We start from the raw sequence: 25,693 nt of genomic DNA, 5'->3' as shown, positions 1-25,693 counted from the left end.
TCAGGAGAAGGGCCCCTCCCACCTCTGCGTGCGGGACAGCCTGTCACAGGGGTTCACCACCAGCACCCCGCCGCTCTCCACTCCCTCCAGGGCCACCTCCACCTCGCTGTCCAGGCACAGGTGAGAGGGAACATGCTCCAACCGCACCCCAGACCTCTGCCACCTCTGGGGGCACAGAGACGCAAAACACAGCGTAGCAGGACATGGGCGGTTCTGGAGGAGCTAACATGCTAACCAAGGGATTTTGTGGTTGTCTTTAAGCAGTTTTGATTTTGTGTTACCAACCAAGGAATCTATTCACTTTAAAATATGCAGGTCAGTCTAAAGTGATGTAAATCATAATACGTCATGATGTCGGACATGTGGGCTATTTCATAATTTTCCTTTAAGTCTTCTGAAGGTTTGCAATGTAGTGCATATATGGTTGTAAACTGGCAGTTCCCTCAAAAGTCACTGTGATTAAAATAAGTGGACTGGCTCACAAGTCCCCACAGCTACCACTAGGTGTCTCTTCTGCTTCAGTTTTGGACTTGGACTTTCTTGCGAACGAACCTGATTACAAAAATGTTGTATTGATTGGCTCGTTTCTGAACCACTGAATACTTTTCAGAGGTTTAGTTTAAAATGTTAACAGAACAGAGGCTTGTCTCATGCAGTGACCCTCTAGGTCTGCTGCACAAAGGCAGATCTAGAATGTGGTTTTTGTAATGAAAGCAAGTGAAGGTTTAAAGTGATGTTTTATCATTGATATTCAAGTCAAATGGCATTTATACAAGTCAAATAATACAGTTATAAAAACCTCATTTCCCACCAATTTATTCAGAAGGTCTTCCATTAAAAGTTTGGATGTAATTTCCAGCACAGTGCCCTCAACCTTTGTGTTTCTGTTCAAAGCGAGTTTCCTGTGGATCAGTGGGGCTCTTTTAACTGAAACAAAAAAAAAAAAATCTTGAAAGCTAGATTAATTAGAACATGGGGCTCACAGCATCCTAAAGCCAATCTTTTTTTGCGTAGCAATGCAAAATAAGATGAGGACATTTCTGGACTCCCCCTTCAAACCCGGCCCCTTGGGGGCTTCTCAGCGGCTGTAATTAGCCAGCTAACTTTGCACCATTTCGCTGCAAATGCTGAGTGAAGGAGCAGGAGGCCTGGGGAATGGGCATGGCCAATCAGGTCGCAGCAGAGACGTTCACCTAGAAAATCTTCCACATGATCTGATTATGGAGACCCCCCAGGAGACACAAAGCAGGGGCACCATCTATGGCCTTTACTTAGTTAGACCAGACACTTGAAGGAAGTTTGAAGTTGGATCTTATTAGTTGCCCTATACCCTGTAGCTGTATAAATTAGTACTGTGTCCTCAAATAGACCTTGCTCTCAGCTGGGAATTACTGTCTCATTGTGGAACTGTACACATCCTGTCCCCGTATTGTTGCTATACTTACTGTATGCACTTTTGTTCGTCGCTTTGGATAAAAGCGTCTGCTAAATAAATAAATGTAAATGTAAATGTAAAGGAAGAAAAGTGGAACTATTAAAAAAGCAGGTGTGGCATTTCAAGAGTGAGAAAATTAAACCCAGGGAAAGTGTCTTGCCTCAGTCATTTAGGACATATTTACTTGGTGCGTGCTTGGTATTTTCAACTATTTCCTTTGAATTCATGTTCAAATGTACATTGACTTTTCCCAGAAAACCTATCCTTAATATCACACTCCACTTCCTGATAATATTTCAGAAAACAAGCCTGCGTGCCCTTTAAGAAAATTAAAGCCTTTGAGTCAAGGGGATCTCTCTGGTACTGCTAAGGCAGACAATGGAGCTGTTTTTTTTTCAGGAAGGGATGAGTGAGATTTCATGTTCTGCTCTTTCAGAATTTGGATGTTCACAGCTGATGAAAGTCAACAGCAGAGACACCTAAATCCCAGTGTCTGCTCCATACTTGTTCCTCTTTTTGATGATACGGTGAAAACACAAAGTACTTCAAATAAGTTTCTTCAAAAAAAACAGCTGTGTGTGCAGTTTTGGGGTTTCATTTTTCATACTGACCTGAATTTGAATCTATAACGACACTAACTGGACCATCAGTGGCTCCGTTCATGCTTGAATTTGCATTGTGCTGCAATTACAGGATCTCCTGGGTCATTACATTTAATGATTCCTTCACACAGCTGAGGGAATTTTTATGTAGCACAAAAAGGGCAAAATGAGCAATTTCTCAAAGAAAGTAACGGTAGTAACTCTTAAGTCAACTCTTAGCAATAAGGGAATCAATATTACATCAGTTAATCTGGGTTATTCTGCGGAGGATTAATGCTCTGCAGTTTGTAAAATATAATAATATAATCACTGTAATACTCTATCAGCAGAAACAGATACTGTAGCCAATATAGCTACTGTAGTTTTATTTCTCAAGTTTTTGCAGATGCCTGAAGTTTTGAGTAAAGTGGTGGGGAGATTTGGCCCACCCACCAACAGGTGGCGATGTATCCACGTGTCTCTGGGCTTGCAGTGGGAGACAGTGTGGGAGGGAGCTCACCTGCTTCCTGTCCCCATCACTGCAGGCCTCCAGCATCACCTGGGAGGCGGGAATGGCGGCAGTGGGGAGGGACAGGCAGTGCTGGCCTTGGCGAACCTGCTGCCCGTGTGTGTAGGTCCAGACCTGAGGAACACCGCAAACAGTCATGGACAAACACAGAGCCACTGGACAAAACCCCAGGAACGCCCCGCATTGTCACCATAAACGTATACAGAGTGACTGGACCAAAAGAGAGGAACACCACACATGGTCACTAGAGGGTCATTCTGCCAAAAGAGAGCACCACACGTGATGAACATAGACAGCTACAGAATTACTGGATGTGAGAAACGGAAGACTTTGGATGTTTCAGACCACACCCCTTCAAGAATGTTTATAACAAGTCAGAGAATCAAAGCACTTACCCCTTAAGCAACGGCAGAGACAGAACTATCTTTCTCACACACACACCTGGTCGAGTTGTGGGGCCACCTTCGTCCCGATGCAGGGCCCCAGCGTTAGCAGGGGCAGCTCCTGGCCTTCCAGCCTGCGGGACCCCACACAGGTCTGCCCCTGTCGGATTAGCCCAGATCTGGAACCCGGATCGTCCGGGAGTCTGGGGTCAGAGTACAGCACCAATTGCTATTACACAGCAGCTTTTTATTATTATCATTTACGGTGTACACAGTTATGTTTCTACATTTTCACCTGCTTCCACATGGGGGGCAGTGTTGTGTGGTGGTATGTGACCCTGGTTTTCAGCCAGAGGAACATATATTTGAATGTTCTTTCGGTGTACCTTTGAGCAAGGCACATACAGTGACCTTAATTGTTTAAGCACATCTCCACCAATACAAGTGAATAACACATGAAGTGTAAGCTATGTAAGTTAGCTTGCATGAAGGCACCTGCTATGCAGATAAACCATATGATGATTGAATGCTAGGGCTTCAGAGTGCTACTGCTTCTCTTCATGGTAATAATAAATGTAGTTTTATTCCTGTGTGATACTTCCTGTGTCTCAGTGCAGTGAGCTTTGAACTGCACTGCACATTAAACTCTGTGAAGTAGAACCACACACAAAGGCAGACTCATTGCTCAGCCACAGAGACTAACAGGAGTTAATGAGGGAGTACTGTGGGGAGGCAGATAAGGAGCAAAGCCTGTAGCTTGAAAGCTGCAGGTTCAGTTCCTAGGTGTGGGAGCACTGTGCCCTTGAGAGAGGTACTTATTACTTCAGTAAATTGCTTCCCTAAACATCCAGAATTTTTAGACACTCTGTTATAAATGGATAATGGTCTCTGCACAAAATGCCTACGTCACCCCGGGTAACGCTTTCTGCTGGGAAAATAAATGATGTAATAATATAAGGGCACGGTGTAGATACTGTGGGGCCTTCCACAGAGCCGGGCCACTTTGTCATAGAGACCGCCCACCCTGCCACAGAGCCAGCCCACTCTGCCACAGAGCCGGCCCACTCTGCCACAGGGACCACCCACTCTGCCACAGAGGCCTCCCGCTATGCCACAGAGCCATCCTGGCCACTGTCCTCAGTCCAGAGTGGGGACCTCAGAGCTGGGCCCCAGCAGCACCTTCCCTCAGACAGCTAGTCAATCCTCCCGCCTTGCAATTTGCATGACAGTTTAAGCAAATGTGCTTTTGCCCGTTATCCAAGCTTTTCCATTAATCTCCGCATGCCGCTGAGCTCCCCGGGCTCTGGATGCAGAGGATAAAGTGACAAGTGCTTAAATTTCAAAGGCACCTCAGGTGGTACGTTTAAACCCTGGAGAGTGACACGCTAAACATCTGAACATGCTGAGCTTGTCCAACCAGACACTTTCCCTGGGTTTTATCTTCAACTTTTAAAATGTAAAAATAGTTACAACAACTGTTAAAGTTATAAATGCAATAGTACATTAAGTAAGTAAATAAGTGTAGAAGTGCTAGTGCTAATTTCGTAGGGGAAGTTTCCCTGATGCAAACCACAGGTTGGAATGACTGCATAGTGCTGTTAGCATGCCAATGTTGCTGCATTCAGTGATGTGCCCCACTGCGGGGTCACCCTCATACTGGGTGTTTCAGTGGACACGCTTTCAGGGAAATGAGCAGAATTCACTAAACTCTGATCATACAAGAGTTATTACTCTTTTGTTATTCAATGACAAGCACACATTCTGGGCATTCTCATTGCCCTCCCAAGCAATGAGAAAGCAAAGGACAGACAACAGAAAATGAAAAAAAACTATTTTCAAGTGAAAGGACCCTTTCAAAAAAGTAAAGCATTTAACATCCAATAATGTCTAAAGTATAGGGAGTACATATCTTTCAATACCTGTCAAAATATGTAATGTATTACAAAATATGCATTATTGACACTTTCCCATGTAAGTCTTTGCTTACATATTGAAAAAATACATTATATAATATACTGTACATATATGGGAAATAAAATAAAATAATGCAATATATATTAGTGGAAATACCTGATAAAGTATGGAAATTTAATTATGTGACATGTATCCATTTTTAATATATTTAGTCATGTTTTCCTTCTGATCTTTTATACTTTATCATGCACTGGAATGTATTATACCTGAGGGGAGTATGTGACTGTGTTACTCACAGTGGGAAAACACAGGTGCGAGCAGATGTGCACTCACTTGAGCTCCGGGTAAACATTGTCCAAATACCACCTGAAGGGTTTGCACTTCAGACTCTGACGGAGCTCCTTCCTGCTGTGAACGCTGCCCAGAGGAAGAGAAGAAAACGCAGGAGAAGAGCTTTATAATCACTTACTGGAGAACCAACGCTTCTCAAATAGAGCACATTCATCTCATCCAAAGTGCAGATGGGATTAACTGAACGGCACTGAAAGGAGAGCAGGAGAGCATTCTTCCGTCACTCACTCCCCGAAGGCCTTTCCCCTGGCCGCTGGTCGAGCAGAGTAGTAGAGCTGTTTAAACTCATCCATCCACACTTCTGCAGTTCTCTTGGTGTTCCTGAAACAGCGAAATACCATATTTCACTCCGCAGTCACTCCGATCTACTGTTCTCAGGTCAGGTATCCGGAGTCTCAAAGCCATCAGCGCCAATTTATCCATGCTGAAAAGTGCACTAGTTCAGATTTAGAATTCTTCACAAAATAAAAGACACCTTATGTCTGCATGGAAGATTGGCCGGCTCAGCACACACCCACACAGATACAGGTGTGTGTCACCTGCACAGGCAAACACATCAAAACATGAAGAGAGGTGAGGAACCTCAGAATCATGCAAAGCCAAACCCATTTCAGCAACCTTCGCTTAAGTAACCCCTACCTTCTACATTTAGACCCTGAATGTGCACTTGAACTCCAAGTAACAAATTCTTATTTTTTTAATTATTTTTATTTGTGTGTGTGTCTGTGTGAGTGTGTGCGCTTTAAACATCCATTTCAGTTTCGGCATCACTAAAATGAAAAAAAATAAGGGAAGCAATGAAAAAGGTTACACTAACTTAATTCCATTATGTGAAATTATGAACACACTGCACTGCTGTTAGATAAAACCCAGGCTTGACTTGTAAATGGAGATAAGGGGTAAAAATTCAAATCATCCAAAATTCCACACCTCCCCGACTGAGGGCCCTGTGGTACATCCACTTATCTGAAGTATAATTACAGCTCAAAACATTCAAAATCCTCACCAAATGTTGCAATCCATAACGGTATAATCTTTGATAATGACAATGACTGTGAGAGCTCCACTAATCTCTACCCAAATAAGCAAGTGAAGCACTTCCACGCCATGCCAAGACACAGTAATTCGAAACAGACAGGAAAGAAAGCGATGTATGAAAAATAATAATGATAACAGCCCTCTTTTCCAGGTTCACAGTTGTGGCAGCCTCCCGTGGTGAGGAAGACAGTGATCCTGTTCACAGCTCTGACGAAGTTCAGCTCTGTACTTTGTGCTCTGAAAAGCCCTGGAAAGCAGATCAGCCATTTCACTTCCTTTCTTCCCCGGATACTCTCAGATGCAGAAAAACAAAGATTTCGCCTTGGTCCCCGTGTATATTAAGTGACTTTAATGCTCGATAAATTTATCCTCTGCTCCCCAAAAAATAAGTGCTTTGATCAGCATGCTGCCATTATAAAAAAAAATAAAAGTAAAACTCAATGTAAGTCAAAAATATGAGGAAAATGTTTGGACTCTATGAACCCAACCAGACTGTTCTTCATCCCTGTTGGATTCTGCATATTTAGCCAATACATTTGCACCACCTGATTTTAAAACTAAGTGTTCGATCAAGCACTTTAGAGACAACTTGAATTTTTCTGAATTTTTATGTAGTTTAAATACACTAAACTGCATTACCATTGTATTTGTCATTTTTAATTGATGGGTGAGTAGCCTTGTAGCTACAGTTCAGTAGTTCCTTTCGCAAGCTACTTTTAAGTAAATCCCTTATTACATTATTCATAGTCTCCGATTATTATCTAGATTTATCTAGTTCAATACTCCTCAGATCTATACAAGCTGATGTTGACCTGCCCTTCAATGCAGAAGACCACATGGAAACACAGGCCGTGGCTAATTGAATGGCACTCTCCGAGGACTGATACCTCACACAGCAGACTTGGCCCGATAGGTTATTTGGTTTCTCAGCAGGTGAGGGGCTTACCTGATGTAGGTGTTGGCGTTTCCCTCGGGGAAGACATAGGGGTGTTTCTTCCGGAAGACATGCCCCACCCTGCTGCATGGGACAATCTCCAGCGACCCGCCACACATCCAAACCCGGAATGAGATCTCTGGGGAGGGGATGCCAACAGTAATACGTGTTAAAATGTGTGTGTGTGTGTGTGTATGTGTGTGTGTGGGTCTACACTTCCAACGAGCAAACACAGTGTGGAAACTGTTCCATTAGTGCTACTTATTGCTCAATGTACCTGTGCTGAATTCTGTGCAGACCAAAAAATATAATTCACAGTTTCTCAAACGATATGCGATGAGCCAAAGAAAAACTGACATTTTATGTCGTATATAATGAAGAAATAAAAATGTTTTGGAGGAAATGTGTTTAAATCCATGAAGACATGAAATATATACAAGCCATCAATATCACATCTTTAACCACAAGGGTTCTAAAAATTGGCAGAACTCTGAACACCTAAATTGATATTATACATATATTGATATTAAGAGTAGACAACATTCCTTAATTTATTTCATAATTTATTTTAGCATGAGTTGCTTTTAAATAGTATTTATAGTATTTTAAAGAGTATTTACTCCAGCTCATTTGCTCAAAACTCCAGAGTCATCTGAAGGAAAAATACTGTTGAAAAAACTTTCCCAGATAAATCTTACCAAATTACATTGTACCGTTTTACCACAAAGTGACACTCATCCCTTAAAATGGTTTGGAAGGGTTGACTGAATCCAAGGCTACTTCTGTTGTAAAATGGCAGTTTTTCAAATTGCTCTTTCCCTTCAAATGACATTCATGCAGTTTTTCTTGAACCCAGAGGACAGTGCAGCTGAATGCTGCCGGAGGATCAGTCCTCCTGTGAGAATAGGACGGGATAACAACCCCTCACTGCAGAAAGGGAATCTCACAGATACATCACACGGTGAAACAGGGCACAGAAGATCATTTGCTCCTATGAATCTTTGTTCGTTTACTGTTTGGGGCTTTAACAGGTCATCACACAGCAGGGTGACTGGACTGGACTGAAAGCGGCAGTGTAGCACAGTGGTTAAAGAGCAGAACTTGAAAGGTTTCCAGTTGGCGGAGCACTGCTGCTGTACCCTTGGGCAAGGTATTTAACCCACAATTGCCTCAGTAAATATCCAGCTGTATAAATGGATGACATTGCAAAAAAAAAAAGTGTAACTGATGTAAGTCACTCTGGATAAGAGCATCTGTTAAATGTCAAAAATGTAATGTAATGATTTGAAAGTATTTCTCCTCCACACTGTGCTAGACTGTCTCATATTTGTGTCAGCCTTGTCTGTTTGGTCTTCAGCTCACTCTCAAAGCACATATGCCTCTGTACAGCATACAGAATGATTGACTTGGTGCTTCCCTTCTGACAGTTTTCCAAAACCAAAAGGATCGGCCTGACCACGACTGGATGAAGGCCTCAGTCTTCAGAGACACAGCACACACCAGTAAAGCTCTGCCTTCTCCGCTGCTGGTGTTTACGGTACTAAGGAATCTGACATATGAGGACCAGCACACATGAAACAACAGATCCCCCTGGCACTATCCTGTTGAAAATAAGAGCCTCTTCAATCCCTTCAATATTGTTGGAGCAGGGAGAATGAAGAAGCCTCATGTGCCATACTCACTGTTGGGTAGACAACTCAAAATCTGTACTGTTACTCATAGGAAAATGTACTCAAGTTTAAGTAAAAGTAGCCAACTTAAAAATTCTCCCACAGAAGTGAAAAAATGCCTGGTCAAAAAGCTATTCAAGTACAAGTTATGAAAGTGTTGGATAATTTTGCAAGCAGAAACGATTAACTTCATGAGTATTATTGCTACATGTGGACTTTTCTCACAACATTTAAAATCAATTAAAAGCTCACATGAGATGAGGATGAACAAATTGTCATTTATATGGAGAAACATTGATACGTTTTTTTTTTTCATTGAACTACACAACATACATACGACATACGGTAAGCTAACTGTGCCTCTTATCAGGAATCATTCTGTGCGGTTGTGGAAAGTCAAGGTTTCAATGCCTGATTAAACCGCACAGCACACAGGCACACATTCAGAGAAATACCTATGAATTAAGGTGACCCACCAAAATTCTCCCCGCCCCAAATGTCCAAGGAGGTATCATACTTCCCCAGGCGATTGAACCAGGACCTGTCAATCACAAAGAGCCCTCCTGCGATGATCGGAGTCCTGCAAGCGATAAGCAGATTCATGAGGCACCCCCGAAATTTACACCCACACCACATGACGAGAATATTCCTCTTTTCCACTGGGTTAAGAATTTATCATTTTTCATGTTATCATTTAAGCAGTGAATATAACAGTAAGCAAAAACATAAATATGTGGAGCCCAAGACATAATACCCCGCTGAAGAACTTAACTGTTCTCCTTATGTGTGCCCTTCTTTGATTAGTATTTATCAGGCTCAACACAGTTTGCTTTGTCCTTACAGCATTCATTAAATTCATTGCTCAAATTTTATGGCAAAGGGCGTTATGCTTACAATGTATGTGGCTCAATCTTTCAATCGGAACAAAATTTAACAGAGGGAAATTTTCCAGACAGCACTGCAGATTCAAGTGTGTACTGAAGTTTGTTAAAATTGATATTATCCCAAGATTAGGCACACACATTGCCTTCTTCATTTCTTCCTTCCAGCAGTACTGGGTCTCTGGCCTCCAGGAATGAGGCAGAAACCTCAGTGTCAAACCGCTGAATGCCTCAGAGAGAAAAGTAATAACACCAACAGAGACCAATAAAAAACAAGTATTTGTGTGGATGAAACTGGTAATCACAGCTTGAGAGCTGGGCCTTAGTTTAACGGCCAGCATCACAACCTGTGACAGCACACCTGTGTGTAATTGGCTCCCAGTCAGCTTCCTCCTCCTGTGCCCTGAAAGCGGTAGTTAAACCAACTTTCCCAGTGTGTTTCCCATCCAGAATAAAGACCTGGAATCTGCATTTAGTGAAAGGCCAGGGGAGAAGATTTAGTACATGGTGGAGGATGAAGGGGGAGAGTGCACATCTCCCAGGGCTTTCTGAGGCAGGACCAGGAGAGAGAACCTCTGATCCCCTCAGTTCTGCGGTTGAGCTGGGCAATCCTCCAGTTAATATGTGTTAAAGGCTCCCTTTACCTACTTTATGGGCTCCGTGGGATCGTTCCGTCTGGCCCTCTGCTCGGCGGTCAGCTGCTCCCACTTGAAGTGCAGACTCCAGTCGAAGCCTGCAGCCAGAGAGGACATACAGCGAGGACAAAATGGCAGGAGAAGAGGCAGGACATGCCTGAACACTGACCTAAATATGCATGCTGAATACATCCTGAGTATGTACCAATTCTGCTGCAGATACGTGTCTCAAGTGGAGCTTCAGTAAAATGTTTGCAACATTGCAAATCTTTTTTTTAATGTGGTGAATGGCTTCATATATTTTATGTATATGAGCATGATGTTTCAGTCCAGAAGGACCTTCGTCAGCGGATCAAAATATTTCCCTGTTCTGCATAAGAACAAGCAAAAAGAAAAAAGCGAATAAAAATTCAACTGGGAGCAGTGTGTGGATGTTATTTGCATGTCTGCTTTGGGCCACGTATGCCTCTAATTCAATCAAGAGTAATACGTCATTTTAAAAGCGCTATTCAATGTTTAAAAAAAACCTTCCTAAATTAACCTGCCTCAGTAGAGCAGTAGAACAAAGTGATTTCTTGCTTAAAATGGTGTGGCAGTTTTTATTGGATCCAGGGATGACTTCAAAGCAATACAGTACTTGATTAATCTAAGCTGGAAGGGTATTTTGTTGAATACTATTTTCCCTCAGGAGACCTAGGTAGTTGAATGTAGCGTTATGCCTCCTAACCTGCTGCTGGTTGAGAGCTGGGGGGGAGGTGTTGATGCCAGTTGACAGGGGGAGGGGAATTCGTGACAGAAGGGCCTATCATACCTCCACGCAGGTTAGAGGAGGCCGCCACGTAGGCGAAGGAGTCCATGCTGATGATGTCGATGACTGGGCTCACCACACAGGTTGGGTCCTTCAACACAGGCACAAAGGGAGTCAGTCCATCTAAACCTACAACTCGTTTGGATGAACACCGAGGTGAATGAGCAAGGCTCGCAGAAAGGCTCTTCATATCAGAGCTAAGATTACATTAAAAGACATCTATGCCCCTTTCTATCTAGCAAACAGTACCATGAAAATGAGAACAAGTCTTAGTTGTGTTAGCATACAGACTGAGGATGTATGTGTACCTCCTTCACTCTCTGCAGCAGTGGGAGCAGCCAGTCTTTGTTGACCTCGCAGTGGCTGTCCAGAAAGGTGAGGACCCTAGCCTGAGCAGCATCTGCCCCTCGCACCCGGGACCGGATCAGACCTGGGGTGCAGCAGCGCTCACATGACTACCTGGATTGCTCTGCTTGTTACCAGCAAATGATTTGATTGACATGCTGTTAATTGTTATGTCTGATAAGCTGTGACAACTATGTGATACCCCAAAAATTAGCAGAAATGTTTCTGTCAATAAACTGAGGCAATTAAGGCTTCAGACACAAACAAAATGAAACAAAAAGAGAAAAGGAATTACTGAGAGGGTTGAAGAGGCCATTTTGGCTCAAACAGAGGGATCGATCGTCTCTTCAGAGAGCGTCATCTCAGAGGTTTTTGAGCACCGCAGTGTGAAACAGGTCAATTAAAGTTCCCATTTCATCCTTAATAACTCTGTCTGGATGGGAAAAGTCTGCCTGCTTTCAATAGTTGCTGGGTGAAGGCTGGTTTCTTAGGAAGTGTGTTAGACAGAAGGCCGGTGCTCACATGAGCTGGCTCTCCAAGGGGAGATACTGCACTCCTGTTTGCCAGGTTCTATTCATTTTTATATAACCAGGAGAGCCAGGGAGAAGTAATCCATATAAAATGCAATACTTACAAATATCAAATGACATAATGGCCATATTTTTTTGAAAGGTCAAACATATTGCTACGAGTAGGAGGACCACAAAGTGTACTTAATTTCAAAATTCATAGTAGTGCTAAAATGGGAGAAGGCATATACTATATATATGTCTTTGGACCATGCGGGTCACATGACAAAAATATTCCAGGGCCGCGTTGCATTTATCCCATTATGTAGATTCAACATTTTTACTGAGTAGTGTCCAACATCTTTGCAAAACTGATTAACAGCAAATATTACCACTTTGCCAGGGTTTATTTATGAATCAGCCTCAGGTGATCCTGAAGACAGGACCAACCTAAGTTACTGTACAGCTGGAGCTCAGGTTCCAGTTTTTTGCTGTGCTGAACCAAAGCGCTCTCTCTCTCTCTCTCTCTCTCTCTCTCTCTCTCTCTCTCCGTCTCACAGACACACACACACACACACACATACCTTCTCTCTGGGAGTTTCGCAGACATTTCACTTTGGGCAACTTTGTGAGAAGGAGACAGTCATTAGCTGGAAAATATAAATGAATAAATCAAACTGCAACACCAATGGAAGACTTCACACTGGCAAAGTGAGCGCTCCACACATCATCCACAAAACATGTCAATCCAAATTAGTCCCATTCCACAATCGGCACAACCCATACTCACGGTCTTCACTGAAGTCGTCTACTAGTATGATCTCATGTATCAGGTGTAAAGGGGTTCGGTTGAGAACACTGTAAATGAAGCACAAGACAGAGAAATGCATTGCAATCGGTACTTGCAGCCAGCATGGGGATCGGAGTTTTGGAACACATGGAAAGGCTTCTTTGACAGGGTTCACTTTGTAACCCAGACTCAGTCAGGTCAGGGTCATCTGGGGATGTGCCTGCCAAATCAAAGCCTCCTCTGGCTTTTTATGCTCACGGTCAACAGAGCAAAGCCTACAGAGAAAGCAGCTGAGGAATTCAAAATGGCTACCTATGAAAACAGACCACGACAAAGGGGGAGAAAGGTAATGAGCTTTTCCCAGGGCACTTTGGGGAGATTCACTTTCACACAAAAAAACCCAAACTTCTTTGTACCACAACCCAAATTTCTGATAATGACAAACTGTCTGCAAACAGCTTATCTTGTTGCCCAAGGAGGACGTCCTTTTGCAGCTGTGTATTCATTTGAAGAAGCAAGCGCGAGTCGCTCCAATAGGAACCAGCCATGCAGAAACCAAGGGTAGATTACTGGTGGAAAAATTAGTCTTTCTACTTGGCTAAAACTGCAGTGTACTGACTAACTTTTCTGTGAATATGCCCTGGTCTCTGCCCCCTCTCTATTAGAATGTACTGCCACAGACACTCATGGAAGCATCTAATGCACAGTGCACATATTAGTATATGTTATAACATATATCAAGAATGGGAAAGGTGTGACTCTCAAATAGCTCAGTGGGCAAGGCACCTACTTTGAATACAAGCTGAGCTCTGCAGATCAGAATTGCTCCTGGTCATGTTATCAGCCAGCGATGACGGGGCGCCCGTAGAGGCAGAATAAACCATTTTGCTGGTGGATAGAGGTGGGTAGATCAGCCGGGGGAGAAGCAGAAGACTCATGTCTGTGCAAGCTTGGCATGGGGACTATGGTGTGAATAACCATCATTTGTCTCAGAGGAGTACATGTGTTTGGCTGTGCCCTCCCCTTTCTACGATACCATTTAGAATTCCAAACTGGGAGAAGACACATTGGGCATTCCAAATTTTAAAAAGGATAGGTGACAATGCCTGTAATTTATATATTTTACAATACATTTAATATTTTATATGTTAACATGCAATTTATTCCATGTATACTGGATTACACATATTACAACACATTGACATGAGACAATTAGCCTCGTCTGAAAGTCATTGAGCTCACAGAGATCATTAATGGGCACCATGGATTGTCCAATAGTTTATCCCAGTAGTAGGCCAATCATCTTAATTACCTTTTGATATGCAACCATTTAGGTTGTGCATCTGAGATTTGAAATTAATATAGCAAAGAGCATAAATAAATAAAGAGTGAAATGGGATGTACCAGGTGTCTACCAAATCAGTGTCCAAAATGTCAGAAAATAAATGCCAGGTGCGTCCAACCAATCACCTTCTCTAAGTTTATTCATGGAGAGCCACCTTGGGTGCCTTTTGTTACCGATGTAAAGAGCCATTGGGGAAGAATGCAAACCTGGCAACCCTGCTGAGGATGACCTCGGAGAGATGCCTCACCTCCGGACAGTGCGCAGCAGAGTGGATCTCGCCTCATTGTGGAATGTGATCACCATGGACGTGGGCGGCAGCTCCGGCCCATAATGCAATGCAGTGCACCTGGAACACACAGAGATGCCCTTTTAACCCCGCCGCTGCTTAGCAGGACACAGAGTCACGCCCACACCCCTGCGAGGAGCACTCAGGGTACAGCCAGTCCCACAGAGTGCCTCGTTCTCTAAAGCAGAGGGGAAACCTCACGGAAATTACATTATACTTCCCTGAGGCAGCACATCTCTCTGTCTGACCTGGTTGCCATTGGTGTTTTGTTCCAGACAGGTAAAAAGAAAAACAAAAAAGACTAAGGAAATTCATAAATCTCTAACAGGAGAGTGAGCCTTCATGAACCAAAATATGGGTGGGGCTGTCCTCCATTATGAAAGACTGGCTTCCTTGCACCAAGCACTGTTTTGTATTGGTAATGCTGCTTATTAATCTCCTATCGGTAAGAACTGTGCCCAGAGTGGTACCAATGTGGCCTTAGAGTATCTTTGAGGAGTTTTTCCCCTTTTCCACCACCCCAATATTCAATTTCAAAGCTGATTCATTTATGTAAATAAAATTCATATTGCCTGTGACTATTCTCGAAACTCAAAACTTTGTCTGAGGTGACACTGAGAATGAGCTTTTAGGCTTTCAAGATGTGTTCATTACAAACAGAAATAAAAAATGACAAAATCCAGCAAGACTAAACCATCATATAAAGTGTTTTTTTGTAAATTTTTTACACGTATTGATTTTTACTGTTTGGCTTCTCTGCTTAAATATATACAAAGGCTCAAAGAAGCTACATTGTGTTTATGGTCAGTCAACTTTATATCCTATATGGACATTCCATTCCAAATAAAGGCGATTCATTATTAGATGAGTCTCTTGGATCTTTTTTGCCGGGCTGACACATACAGATGTTCTAAAAAGAGTAACACTTTTGTAGTGAGCCATGCATGTTCAAGCAAATATACAGCAATGAATTTTCCACTCAAGTCAAGTAATGAATTATGTAATGAATATTCTTTCATACATTGCAGGTGATCTGTCATGAATGGTGCATTACAGGGGATGTTTTCCTCAGACTAAAAGCAGTCTCTATGGATGCCGTTACAGCGACCGCTCAGAAATAGGGCTGAAATCATTAGCATTTGGCAGGGTTGTGTTCTGGGAGCAGCAAACCATTTCAAATCCTGCCGGTTTAAACTTTCACCTGGAGGTGAAGGCAGAGTTGATTAAATACCCTGATTAAAATCTGCTTCACAATCTCTGTGCTGATGCACTGCTTAGGGAATAAACTGTCATGCTTGGTGAGTCAAACCAGACACTTTCCCTGGGTTTTATTTCCCAGTAGAGCCGGCCCCAGGGTGTTATGGGACAGGAACCCTAACACCCCAGATGAGTCCTGAAATAAGACTCCAGTCAGCTATGAAGATACATTCGTTCTTCTTATAGTTTATTGTCACAATCCAACAGTGTGGTGACAGTTTCGCCAGAGTAGTATTCAGTAGGACACAGCTGCTCCCTGGAGGCTGGAATTCATTTTTCATCATCATTGTCATCATCATTATCACTATTATTCAAATTTACATGGGGGACGACAGTGGCTCAGGAGATAGAGCAGTCGACTGGGGATTGGAAGGTCCCTGGTTTGAATCTGGCTCATCCTGGCAGAGTGTCAAAGTGTCCTTGAGCAAGACACTGAACCCCCAACAGCTCCCAGTGGCCAGTTGGTAAGCCTGTATAGCAGCCTCTGCCACTGGTAGGTAGATGTGAGGCATATAACTGTAAAGCGCTTTGAGTACTCAAAATGAGTAGAAAAGCGCTATATAAATGCAGTCCATTTACCATTTACATGTTTCCCTAAGAACTGAGCTCTGATTCGCGAAAAGGGTTAAATCATTTGCACTTACACTCCGGGCTACGCTACACAAAGTCACAAAATCAGACCCTTGTGTCTTCTCTTACATTCGCTCACATTTGATTGGACACGTTTCAAAGCTCACAAGGAATAGTGAACACAGCAGATCACAATTTCTACCAGCCAAAACCAGCTCGCACTTTTTTTTTATCACAGACAACGAGAATGAAATTCCACAGAGATAACCAGAAATAGCTTCTATCATCCATCTTCCAATATAATGGCATTTTAAACACTCATTAAAATTCACGTCAGCTCTGCAGAGAGCTGAAATACTCATTTATTATCGGTGGCAAGAGGTGAGCAGTACGCTGCTTGAGGGGAAAGCTAAGGATTCAGCTCAGAACAAATCCACTGGATGCACTGATATCAGATTAGACCCCTTTGTCTGCCCTTCTGAAGTGCAGCTGGGAACCCTGTATATTTGGGAAGCAGATGGGTGCACAGCTACAGTAGATGGAGCTAGCATGCGGAAGCAGCCAAAATTAGCTCATTACTTCAAAGGGCTACTCCAGCTATCTCCTATCAACTGACGTGCAATTGGCTGGTGATATGGAACACTGGGAATGATGCTTCCAAAGTGTGCTGGCCAATCCCCACGCCTGACTGCTGATGATGTCACTGGAACTAAGGCAGTACTAAACTGTTGGTGTAAGCAAATACATCTGGGGAAAGAAACATTAAACTAAATTAGAAAACCTAATATTCTCAACACAACTACTGCTGATCTGTGGTCTAACTGAGCAGAGACCTACTTGCGGGGAAGGTTTGTTCCTGAGAATATTCTAGAAATGAAGCCCACTGAACATGTTTAGTCCATCAAATCTTGTGGCGCTCATAAGACAGATTCATCAATGTTCTTTTCGTCCAACCAAGCACTTTTCATCTGGCTTTATTTTCTCCCGGAATCACTAATAAAAATGCCTGCATTCATCTTCAAATGCTTTCAACACATGGGGGCCACAAACAGGACATGGACTGAAATAAGCAGGATTTTGGTCTGTTGAAGGCAGCACGAGGGGGTAGCATCAGCTGTAAGGGTCAGTTGGCTTCAGCAGTTGATCAACTTTCACCCGCTTGCCGCTCCCTAACACGCCGACGTGGGGAGTCACTGAGGCAACGAGAGCAGCCAGCTGGGAGCGTCTACCATTTCCCTGCCATCTGCTACGAAGCCCGGGGGACGGCACGCGGAAATAACCTGCCCGATCGGTCGGCAGAGTCGCTGAAGCGCAGCACCCTGCTCGATTGCATTAGGTGAAGCCCTGGCGCCACGTGCATGGCCGAGACCCCGCCATTCGGCTTTCGAAATGGCACTCACCCGAACAAAAACGAGTCAGCAACACCCACACGAACTTACATCGCTCACTCCGTTAACCTCAGGCGAGACGGAGCACGAAATCGATCGTTTAACTGGGCAGTCATTTGCGACATCCGCAAGCGTTTGTAAAATGTGGATCATATGTGAAAGGATCAGATGTGAAAGGCGCTCCATTAAGCTGACAGCACAGCAAAACAGCACAAGAAAATCAACATGATGCAAAGCTGAAATCGAGAGCAATGTAAACTGCCCTACATACATCAGCCAAAAAATGTAACTTCTAAGTAACTTCTGACATAAGAAGAGCGGCACTCATGCACTGATTGGTTTCACAACATTTTGTCCATGTGGGTCTTTGTCAGTTCAGTCACTGATTGCTGTTCCTTTGCATTGGCACAAACAGTTTTCTAATGGAATATGAATGAACAGGACAAATTAATATTTCTAAGATGCAGGTTTAGTTTTGTTTGCTCCATACCATTGTTGTTTTTCACAATGACCTGTGCTCCATAAAGATGTCTCATGCACCTACGCCTACCAGAGGATCAGGTTCACCAAAAAACTTTTTACTTTAAGACTTTCAAGTTTGCTTTATTAAGCACTGAAAAAGACTACATAGCCCAGTTCAAGACCACTGGGACTCATTCGTGATCATTATTGAAACGCACATAAAAGAGCTTTTAATCACAGAGGGATGGCCTGGTGAAATTAAGGTTCGTAAAAAATTGATGCCATGTCATTAACGCAAAATGTCCTCCCAAAATACACTCTGCTAAGTTGTGAAAAACTGGTGTAAGCCTGATGCTTATTCAGAGGGGAAATGAACCCAGCCATGTTCCATTGGTCCCTATGTGAGACATGGGACAGTGTACAGCTTTGATTTAGAGTAAGGCCGTTCTTCATCTATGCCTCAAAAAAGAGTGTCTTATCAGCTTGTGTCTACATAGCCTTCTGTAAGAAAGGTAACTGGCAACCAAATGTGCTTGAAATGCCTATAATAAGGGATAAACAATATCCATTAAGCGGCTGGACAGACAGCTACCTAAATGCATTTTGCCACCTGCTGAAAAAAAAAAGCATTACATTACAGTCATTTCACAGATGCTCTTATCCAGAGCAACTTATATAACTTACAATTTTATCCATTCATACAGCTGGATATTTACTAAGGCAATTGTGGGTTAAGTACCTTGCCCAAGGGTACAACAGCAGTGGCCAAGTGGGGAATCAAACCAGCAACCTTTTGGTTGTGAGCCCTGCTCCTTACCACTATACTATACTGCTGTCCATAAAGCAGGCCTTGAAAGCTATAAGTGTGTCTTGTTTAAACAGATGCAGGAATCAAATTTACATTTCAGCTTGGAGCAGTTCCCAGACAGCTGCTGATTGGACACGGCTGTGCAGGCACTGCGGGGTCATCGCTATGGGAACTGTGGGGGCGATTCCACCTGAGTCTACCCTGCGAATGTGACCTTTGGAAACCATCACTTATTGCCCCAACAAATTCATTTGCATAATAAAGTGCATAAAAATGTGTTGTGATTCAAGCGCTTCCCACTCATAAGACTGGAAATTCAGCTCAGCTCAGCGGGTTCTTTCACTTTCCCAAATCCAGACGCAGTACCAGGCCTGAGGCTGCTATAATGGAAGGTGGTCCAGCTGCCAGCCCACCACAATACTGAGAAGAAAAGCCATCTACAACCATGACGACCACCACAGAACTGAGACACTCAACATCCACGAGCCATGGGGCTAGGTGGCCCTGTAGCCAGCTGCAGACAATCTCCCAAAGCACTCACCGCTGACCAATACACTGACAGTAGGCCGCAACGCGTCTAATTCATGTACACATCTTTGGAGTTCACAATATGGGAGAAAGCCATACATGGACGGCAATTGAACAGTCCTTCCTGCAGTCGTACACACTATGTATTGTTCACTACAAATGCATAACCCCTTTCATACCTCCCATTAGAAAGGAGAGATAAATGGGTTGAATATGCGTACCTATGGTCGCGGGTGTCTCTGAGGGCGCGGTTGCTGGGGATACGTTCAGACTCCTGCTGGTTGAAGGCATACAGTTTGTAGGGGTCCTGTCCCGGCTTCCACCGGTGGGCACTCAGGTACCGTTTCTCCTCGAAGCGATCCAGGAGATCATCCCACTCCGCCTCAGAGAGCTGAAACGTTAACAAATCCAAAAAAAAACAAGGTTTTAACTGTCTGTTTGCAGAGGTGATGGGGTAAACATCTCACAACTGGCAGTCATGTTTACAGTTTAAAAAACAATCAGGAATCATTTCAGTCAGAACAAAATAAAACCTGCCACTACGAGTAGCTAACCCTAGTCAGAAAAAAAGAGTAAATGTTGCAGTGTATGTTAGCAAAATTTATTAAATGGATTCTTTGCATTTTGAATATAATATTTTGTCATCTACTCACATATAGTATGTATGGATCATTAGCGAAAGCACATGCTCACTTATTTAGAATTGCAGGTATTAGGGAATCAAAGAATAAAGCTTGCTTACATCATAAAAATATCTGCACAAAGAAGCATGTATCGTAATGGTTTCAGGTTCGTACAGACAGGTCTCCTTGGACTTGTCAATCAGACGTCCCTGAACATATTACAAGCAAACGAGTATTACCCAATGTGGCAAAATGTACTTTGCGGATATTGCCACTTGTTGTAATTACTGAGAATAGGTATTTAAACCCCTTTATCAAATATGCATCCCAACATGGCTGAATATCCAAACTTGGGTTCACCAGCTGCAGCTACAGTACGTGAGGCCATGAACCAGCGGAAGCCTCTTCCACTGCTGAGTTTTGCCTCTTTAACCGCAAAATGCCAAAGTGCCAAATGGATAAACAGGACTATTAAAAGTGACAGGACCCAGCTGACTCTGCCAGCTCGCTGGGCATTACTTTCATTTTAGCAGCTTGATTGGCATGCGCCCACGGTTCCTTCTTGATGGATATCCCTCTATCTTCTTGCGTGATAACTCTCACTACACGGACTTGTGACGTATTTTGTGGTCAGATGGACTTTGGGGCAAGGGCTTCTGGGTAGCCAAAGCAAATCACCTGTGACTGACCGCCGCCGAAATGTGGTTCTTTCCGTTTGATTTCCGTGCACCGTGGGGAGCCCCCGGGGAGCCTGCCACACCCTGAGGTCCACAGTAACGTTTCCAAAACACTTCCCCTGCTTCTCCTTCACTGCATCAGTCTTCTGGAACGGGATCCTGTTTTAGGAAGCTCTGCTCAGGGGGGAGGGGGGTTGCTGTTTGTTTCACTTCAGAACTGCTGCGAATTAAATTTTTATCTTCCTACAGTGGAAAACAGCTGCTTGTCCTCAGAGAAAGAGGCACAAATACAGGTAACCCGAGGGAGATAAAGCTCTTGTCTGGTGTTCTTTTTTATTCTTTCAGCATTCCATTTTCCTCTCAGCACTAAGGAGCTGTAGGGCTTACTTGCTTGGTCTCTCCAAATTCGCACCTATTGCGCCACCCAACAGGAAGAGATAGTACCAGAAATACTGAAATTTCCTTGATGTTAGTGAGCAAACTTTTACTTGCGCATTTACAACTTCAGAATATGAAACCAAACTAGAACATGACTTGAATGATTTGAATACCTATTGAAATTTTCCCAAAAAAATGTCTAAAGAATTTCAGATTCCAGTTTCTTATACATGTCAATGAGCAAGCAAAAGGTCAAGGACTGATTCTTTTTCAGAGACTACAGCACTTAGGTGCCTTCAGTTCCCCACAGATAATTTGAATAACAACAATAATGTATTTCTCTTTCAAAAGGACTTCAGTGACCTTAATTTTCTGAACACAGCTGTTTTCAGTGTATGGTGGGTGTCGCAAATAAAGAAAAGCTGGGCCTGAAAATACATACAATGCAAACAGGAAAACTTATAGGGAGATTACTACCACTGCTACAACACTGCACTCATAACTGGGGGGATACAGATTCAAAGAGCAGGTGGGACAGTGATGCTGTTCCCCTTACATGAGGAACATGTACCAGATGGTTTTGGTGAATACTCATCTTAGCAAGTCACCCTGTGTAAGTTACCCTGGAATAACTGGCCATCACGTAAACACATTATGCTGGGTTTCAAGCAGAGAGCGCTGGTTCACTGGTTCAGACAGCACTTACAGGTGGACACTGGACATGCAGGCAGAAAACCGCAATAGACCTTCTGTGTCAGATCTAAACTGTTATTCTCAGGAAGAGACAAGATGGCAAGAAAGGGCAGCAAGCTGGTAAGGGAGGTTTTAAGGAGGGTGAGTGTCTTTGAAGCATTTGCGACTGTGTGTTCCCTCCTGGACAGAGAGCTCGCTCACTTTCAAAGTGCTGTCAGGGTTACGATGTCATGCCCAGCTGGTTTGCAGGAGACGTGATGTAATCCTCATAGCTTGCACAAAAATTTGTAATCATAGATGTCATTTGAGCACAATGGACTGCTTAATATAATAACAGTCACAGTGCAGTGATCCCCGTGCATAAATTGCCTTGGAGCTCTGTCTCCAATGGGAAATTAAAATGAAAATTTTCCATTATGGTCTTTGGTTATGCTTTATATTGAGTGCAACTGTACAAGGTCTCCATAAAGCATTCAGAATGTTTCCATGAGCATGGTATTACCACTTTGTAGAGAAGTCATAAGCAACCACAGTGCTTGGTGGCTTATATAGTGCTACACCTGGTTTTTACCTGCAGTTCCATTTTTGCATGACAAGCACTCTCTCATTCTCATTATTCAGATTATGACCCCTGGTGTACTTTATCTGAGTAAGAAAAAAGGGATAAAAAATGCCAAGTTTTTGCAAAGCATAACCATAACCAGGCAATAAATCAGTGGGATATTTCTGCCCGGAAACCTACTGAAGTACACAGTCAATCAGTTGTTAGAACATAAGGTCTCCCATGCCTTGAGATGCTGAGTGAGCAGGAAAGATGCTTCCTGCGTATTCAGTGCTGTTCACTCAATCAAACCTATTCAGGTGTTTTATACCCCACCATCCCCCACCCACTCAACACACACAGACACAGACACACAGACACACACACACACACACACACAATCCACCACAGTCTCCCACCAGGCTCAGCACCAGGAGAAAATACAGAGGGGTGCACTTGCAATCCACTGGGGGGGGGGGGGGGGGGACATCGGTATATAAGGAGACAACTGGGGTAGTACAGGTAAAGTACTTTGTGATAGATACTCTGAGAAACTACCTGAAAAAAACATTTCTATATTGTTCAGACATGCAATCATCTCCTTTGTTTTAGAGCTGACTTGAAATTGCCTTATCAAATTAGGGAATTAGGGAACAGTAGACTGAGATGGTTAGAATTTTAACACTTTCTTTCCCTTATCATTTCATTGTGACTCTGTTGTGTTACCAGTATGCAGCACCAGCTTCAGGGAGATAAGCTATGACCAATCAATCTGTTCTCTGTAACAGAAACCGAGAATAGAACAACACAAATGACATCCTCGTCATAACTTGGTTTAGTCCCTCTCAGGTTTCCAAATTACATCCATGAAAAATGACTGCATTAAGCATGAAAGCATTTTCTTGAAACCAGAATCATCAGAACATCTTCTCTTTATTTTTAGATTAACATCGAGGACACTTCTTTATGCTTATTTTCAGCAGGCTTGAACAAATTAGTAGGAAAAAAAGAGCTTCTGTAAATCAGATCTGCACTCTTGAGTGGCTGCAGGGGATTCCCACAGCTGGGTCCTCTAGTGTCACATGGGGCAGGTTTGTGATCTTCAGCTCTCTCTCTGGCTGAAACAGACTCGCTGTTATTTAAATACACTTTGGAAGTGACTTACATGATGTAACACCATGGCATTTTTTGGCTATTTGTACAACAGGAGAATGCCATCTGCCGCATGCTGCCGTCACATCTGGAAAAGGTTTGGCAGTGCTTTTAGGGAGCTGCAAGTGTCAGCAGACAGGTTGCTTGGAGCAAGATACCAAGCCTGAAAAGTTTAGGTAAATAGCCAGTTCTACGAATGGTTAATATTAAAAATGTAATCCGCCTTGCGTCCCCTTTGCAAATCAACAGCGCTCCCAAGTCACGTTCCTATACAGCCTTTTGTGCGAGTCATTCTAACGGTTCACATCCGCGTGCAGTCTGCAGTCTGAATAAATAAAATGAGGCAATTAAATATCCTCACAGGGGCCTCTTCAGAGAGACATCACATATCTTAAACACTGAGATGTAGATCGGTTATTAATCAGAGTTATCATTAAGGCAGACTTGAGAATCCGCTTAGACACCAAACTGCTCCATTCAGATCCAGTGCTCTGCGCAAGACACTGATACCGGCTGGGCGTGTGTGGAAACAACTTGGAACTTCCAATAGCACGGAACAGAACGCGTTGCACCACCTAAAAATCGCTTTCTGTTCAAACAAAAAACAGAGCTAATAAGAAGGCTTCCCTTGGTCTGAGTACATTCTTTGTTTAGCTGCTTGCTTGTTTCAGACAGGTGAATCATTGGCAGATAATTGGGTCAAATATGTATCAATCCATGTACTCACCCTCAAAGTTTTTACAGAGATCAATGTTACTTATCGGACAGCATGTACATAGTCCCGGTTTCTCGATGTCAGTCCCAAATACGTAATACTATCCTGCCGCTGGTACTAGCCTAAGTGTTTCTACTTCAGCTGGGAGACAGAAGAATACCATTCCCCGAATAGTAGTCATTCCCGTGAAGGTCTGTAGAACCCTGAAAAAATGTAAACTTTCATGAACCTCTGAAATCAATGTGTAAATTGGTACTTTAGCCGTTCATTTTACAAAGCAAACATATGCAAACACAGGTCACTTTCTACGATGAACGGTCCATTAAGACAGGACGAATATTTCCAACTTTATAAAGTAAAATTATTTAGGAAACACACCTTAGAAGCTAATAATGCAGTGTAATTAGAAAAGTATAAACACTGGACAAATTTGTTTTAGCACCAGTATAAACTGACGTCGACTCCAATAGTGCGCAACAGTGAGTTGTGTCGATGTCTTTATTGTGATGTTTAATGCCTGATTTATGGTAAACATAACCTCTTAATTTAAATGTTGTTGTGTTTCATCCCAAACTTCCACAAAGGCAACGGGTGGCACCAGAATAGACAGCCCGTCAATAATTCTTGCGTGACAGCGCCTCGGCGCTAGTGGCTATCTGCACAGGTAGATTATTACTTGAACGGCTGGAGGTAGACGAGTCCATCAAAGTTTTCATATTTCTTTTTCATTCAAATATTTGCAAAACGGTGGGTGCATCTGTGCCATGCGACGCACACTTCACATGCCGATTTCAAAATGTAATGCGAATTGGGACACGCAATTCTAAACTCACATCGTCGATCCGGCTCTTACCTTTATGTCTTGCTCTTCAGTTCCCAAACCGGATAATTTCCGTTTATTTAACACCAACAGATACAGTAACGCAGCTACCCACAATAATACTGACAGAGTTATACTCAGCTTTCTGGAAAGCCTTTTCATTGTCAATAAAGATGCTGCACTAGTCCCATTTTCGTGGGCAGCCTGAATTAAAGGAATATTTTCAGGGATCTCGCGTGCGAAGAGTCCTTACTTCCTTCAATAGATCTATAAATCCTAGAATATTCGCAGTAACAAATCTATCCACCTGAAATCATATTCGGTCCAAGTCGGTGAGTGGGCGATATCCCCGTTAGAGCGACGACACCCGGTATTGCGCTGGTTCCCGCCTACTTTGATACATCCTTAAGCACAATACAGAGACACGCGTTTTCTGAATGAGTTTGGCGCCGCCGTGTGTCACATGAGAAGATCAATGCGCTACATTCAAGACGTGCTTGTAGCTAACGTTAGCGAATGAAGTTATGGACAAATATTTTAGCTTGGAATTGTGTAGCTATCCACTAAACTAGTAACCATAAAAATGTGTTTTGTCTAAATGTCAGTTAAATCTGTTGTTGATGGCTTAAATTTGAAAATCCATACTG

At 43.1% G+C, this 25,693-nt stretch overlaps 1 protein-coding gene across 1 annotated transcript; it reads right to left on the bottom strand.

Moving 5' to 3' along the window:
* On the bottom strand, positions 1-25,208 carry LOC118786792 (polypeptide N-acetylgalactosaminyltransferase 14-like). The gene is made up of 15 exons (XM_036542115.1): positions 25,080-25,208; positions 19,669-19,838; positions 14,396-14,494; positions 12,804-12,871; positions 12,598-12,663; positions 11,468-11,589; positions 11,163-11,250; positions 10,365-10,449; positions 9,312-9,415; positions 7,178-7,304; positions 5,422-5,514; positions 5,176-5,259; positions 2,987-3,131; positions 2,537-2,659; positions 1-165 (listed from the first exon to the last, which is right to left on the bottom strand). The coding sequence occupies exons 1-15, from the start codon at positions 25,206-25,208 to the stop codon at positions 1-3; spliced, it is 1,668 nt and encodes a 555-aa protein (XP_036398008.1).
* Positions 25,209-25,693: the final 485 nt, after the last annotated feature.

Source organism: Megalops cyprinoides, chromosome 12 (assembly GCF_013368585.1).
Source record: "Megalops cyprinoides isolate fMegCyp1 chromosome 12, fMegCyp1.pri, whole genome shotgun sequence".
Classification (NCBI taxonomy): Eukaryota; Metazoa; Chordata; class Actinopteri; order Elopiformes; family Megalopidae; genus Megalops; species Megalops cyprinoides.
The sequence above is the reverse complement of the archived record's forward strand: the minus strand, read 5'-3'. Positions and strand labels throughout refer to the sequence as shown.

Bases quoted from the DNA above. Each gene is read 5' to 3' on its own strand.
- LOC118786792 (XM_036542115.1), bottom strand. From the start codon at position 25,208: ATGAAAAGGCTTTCCAGAAAGCTGAGTATAACTCTGTCAGTATTATTG. The intron at 9,416-10,364 runs GTAGGTAAAGGG...TATCGCTTGCAG, and splicing joins GATCCCACGGAGCCCATAAA to GACTCCGATCATCGCAGGAG. The intron at 7,305-9,311 runs GTGGGTCACCTT...TCCCCTCCCCAG, and splicing joins TTGGGGCGGGGAGAATTTTG to AGATCTCATTCCGGGTTTGG.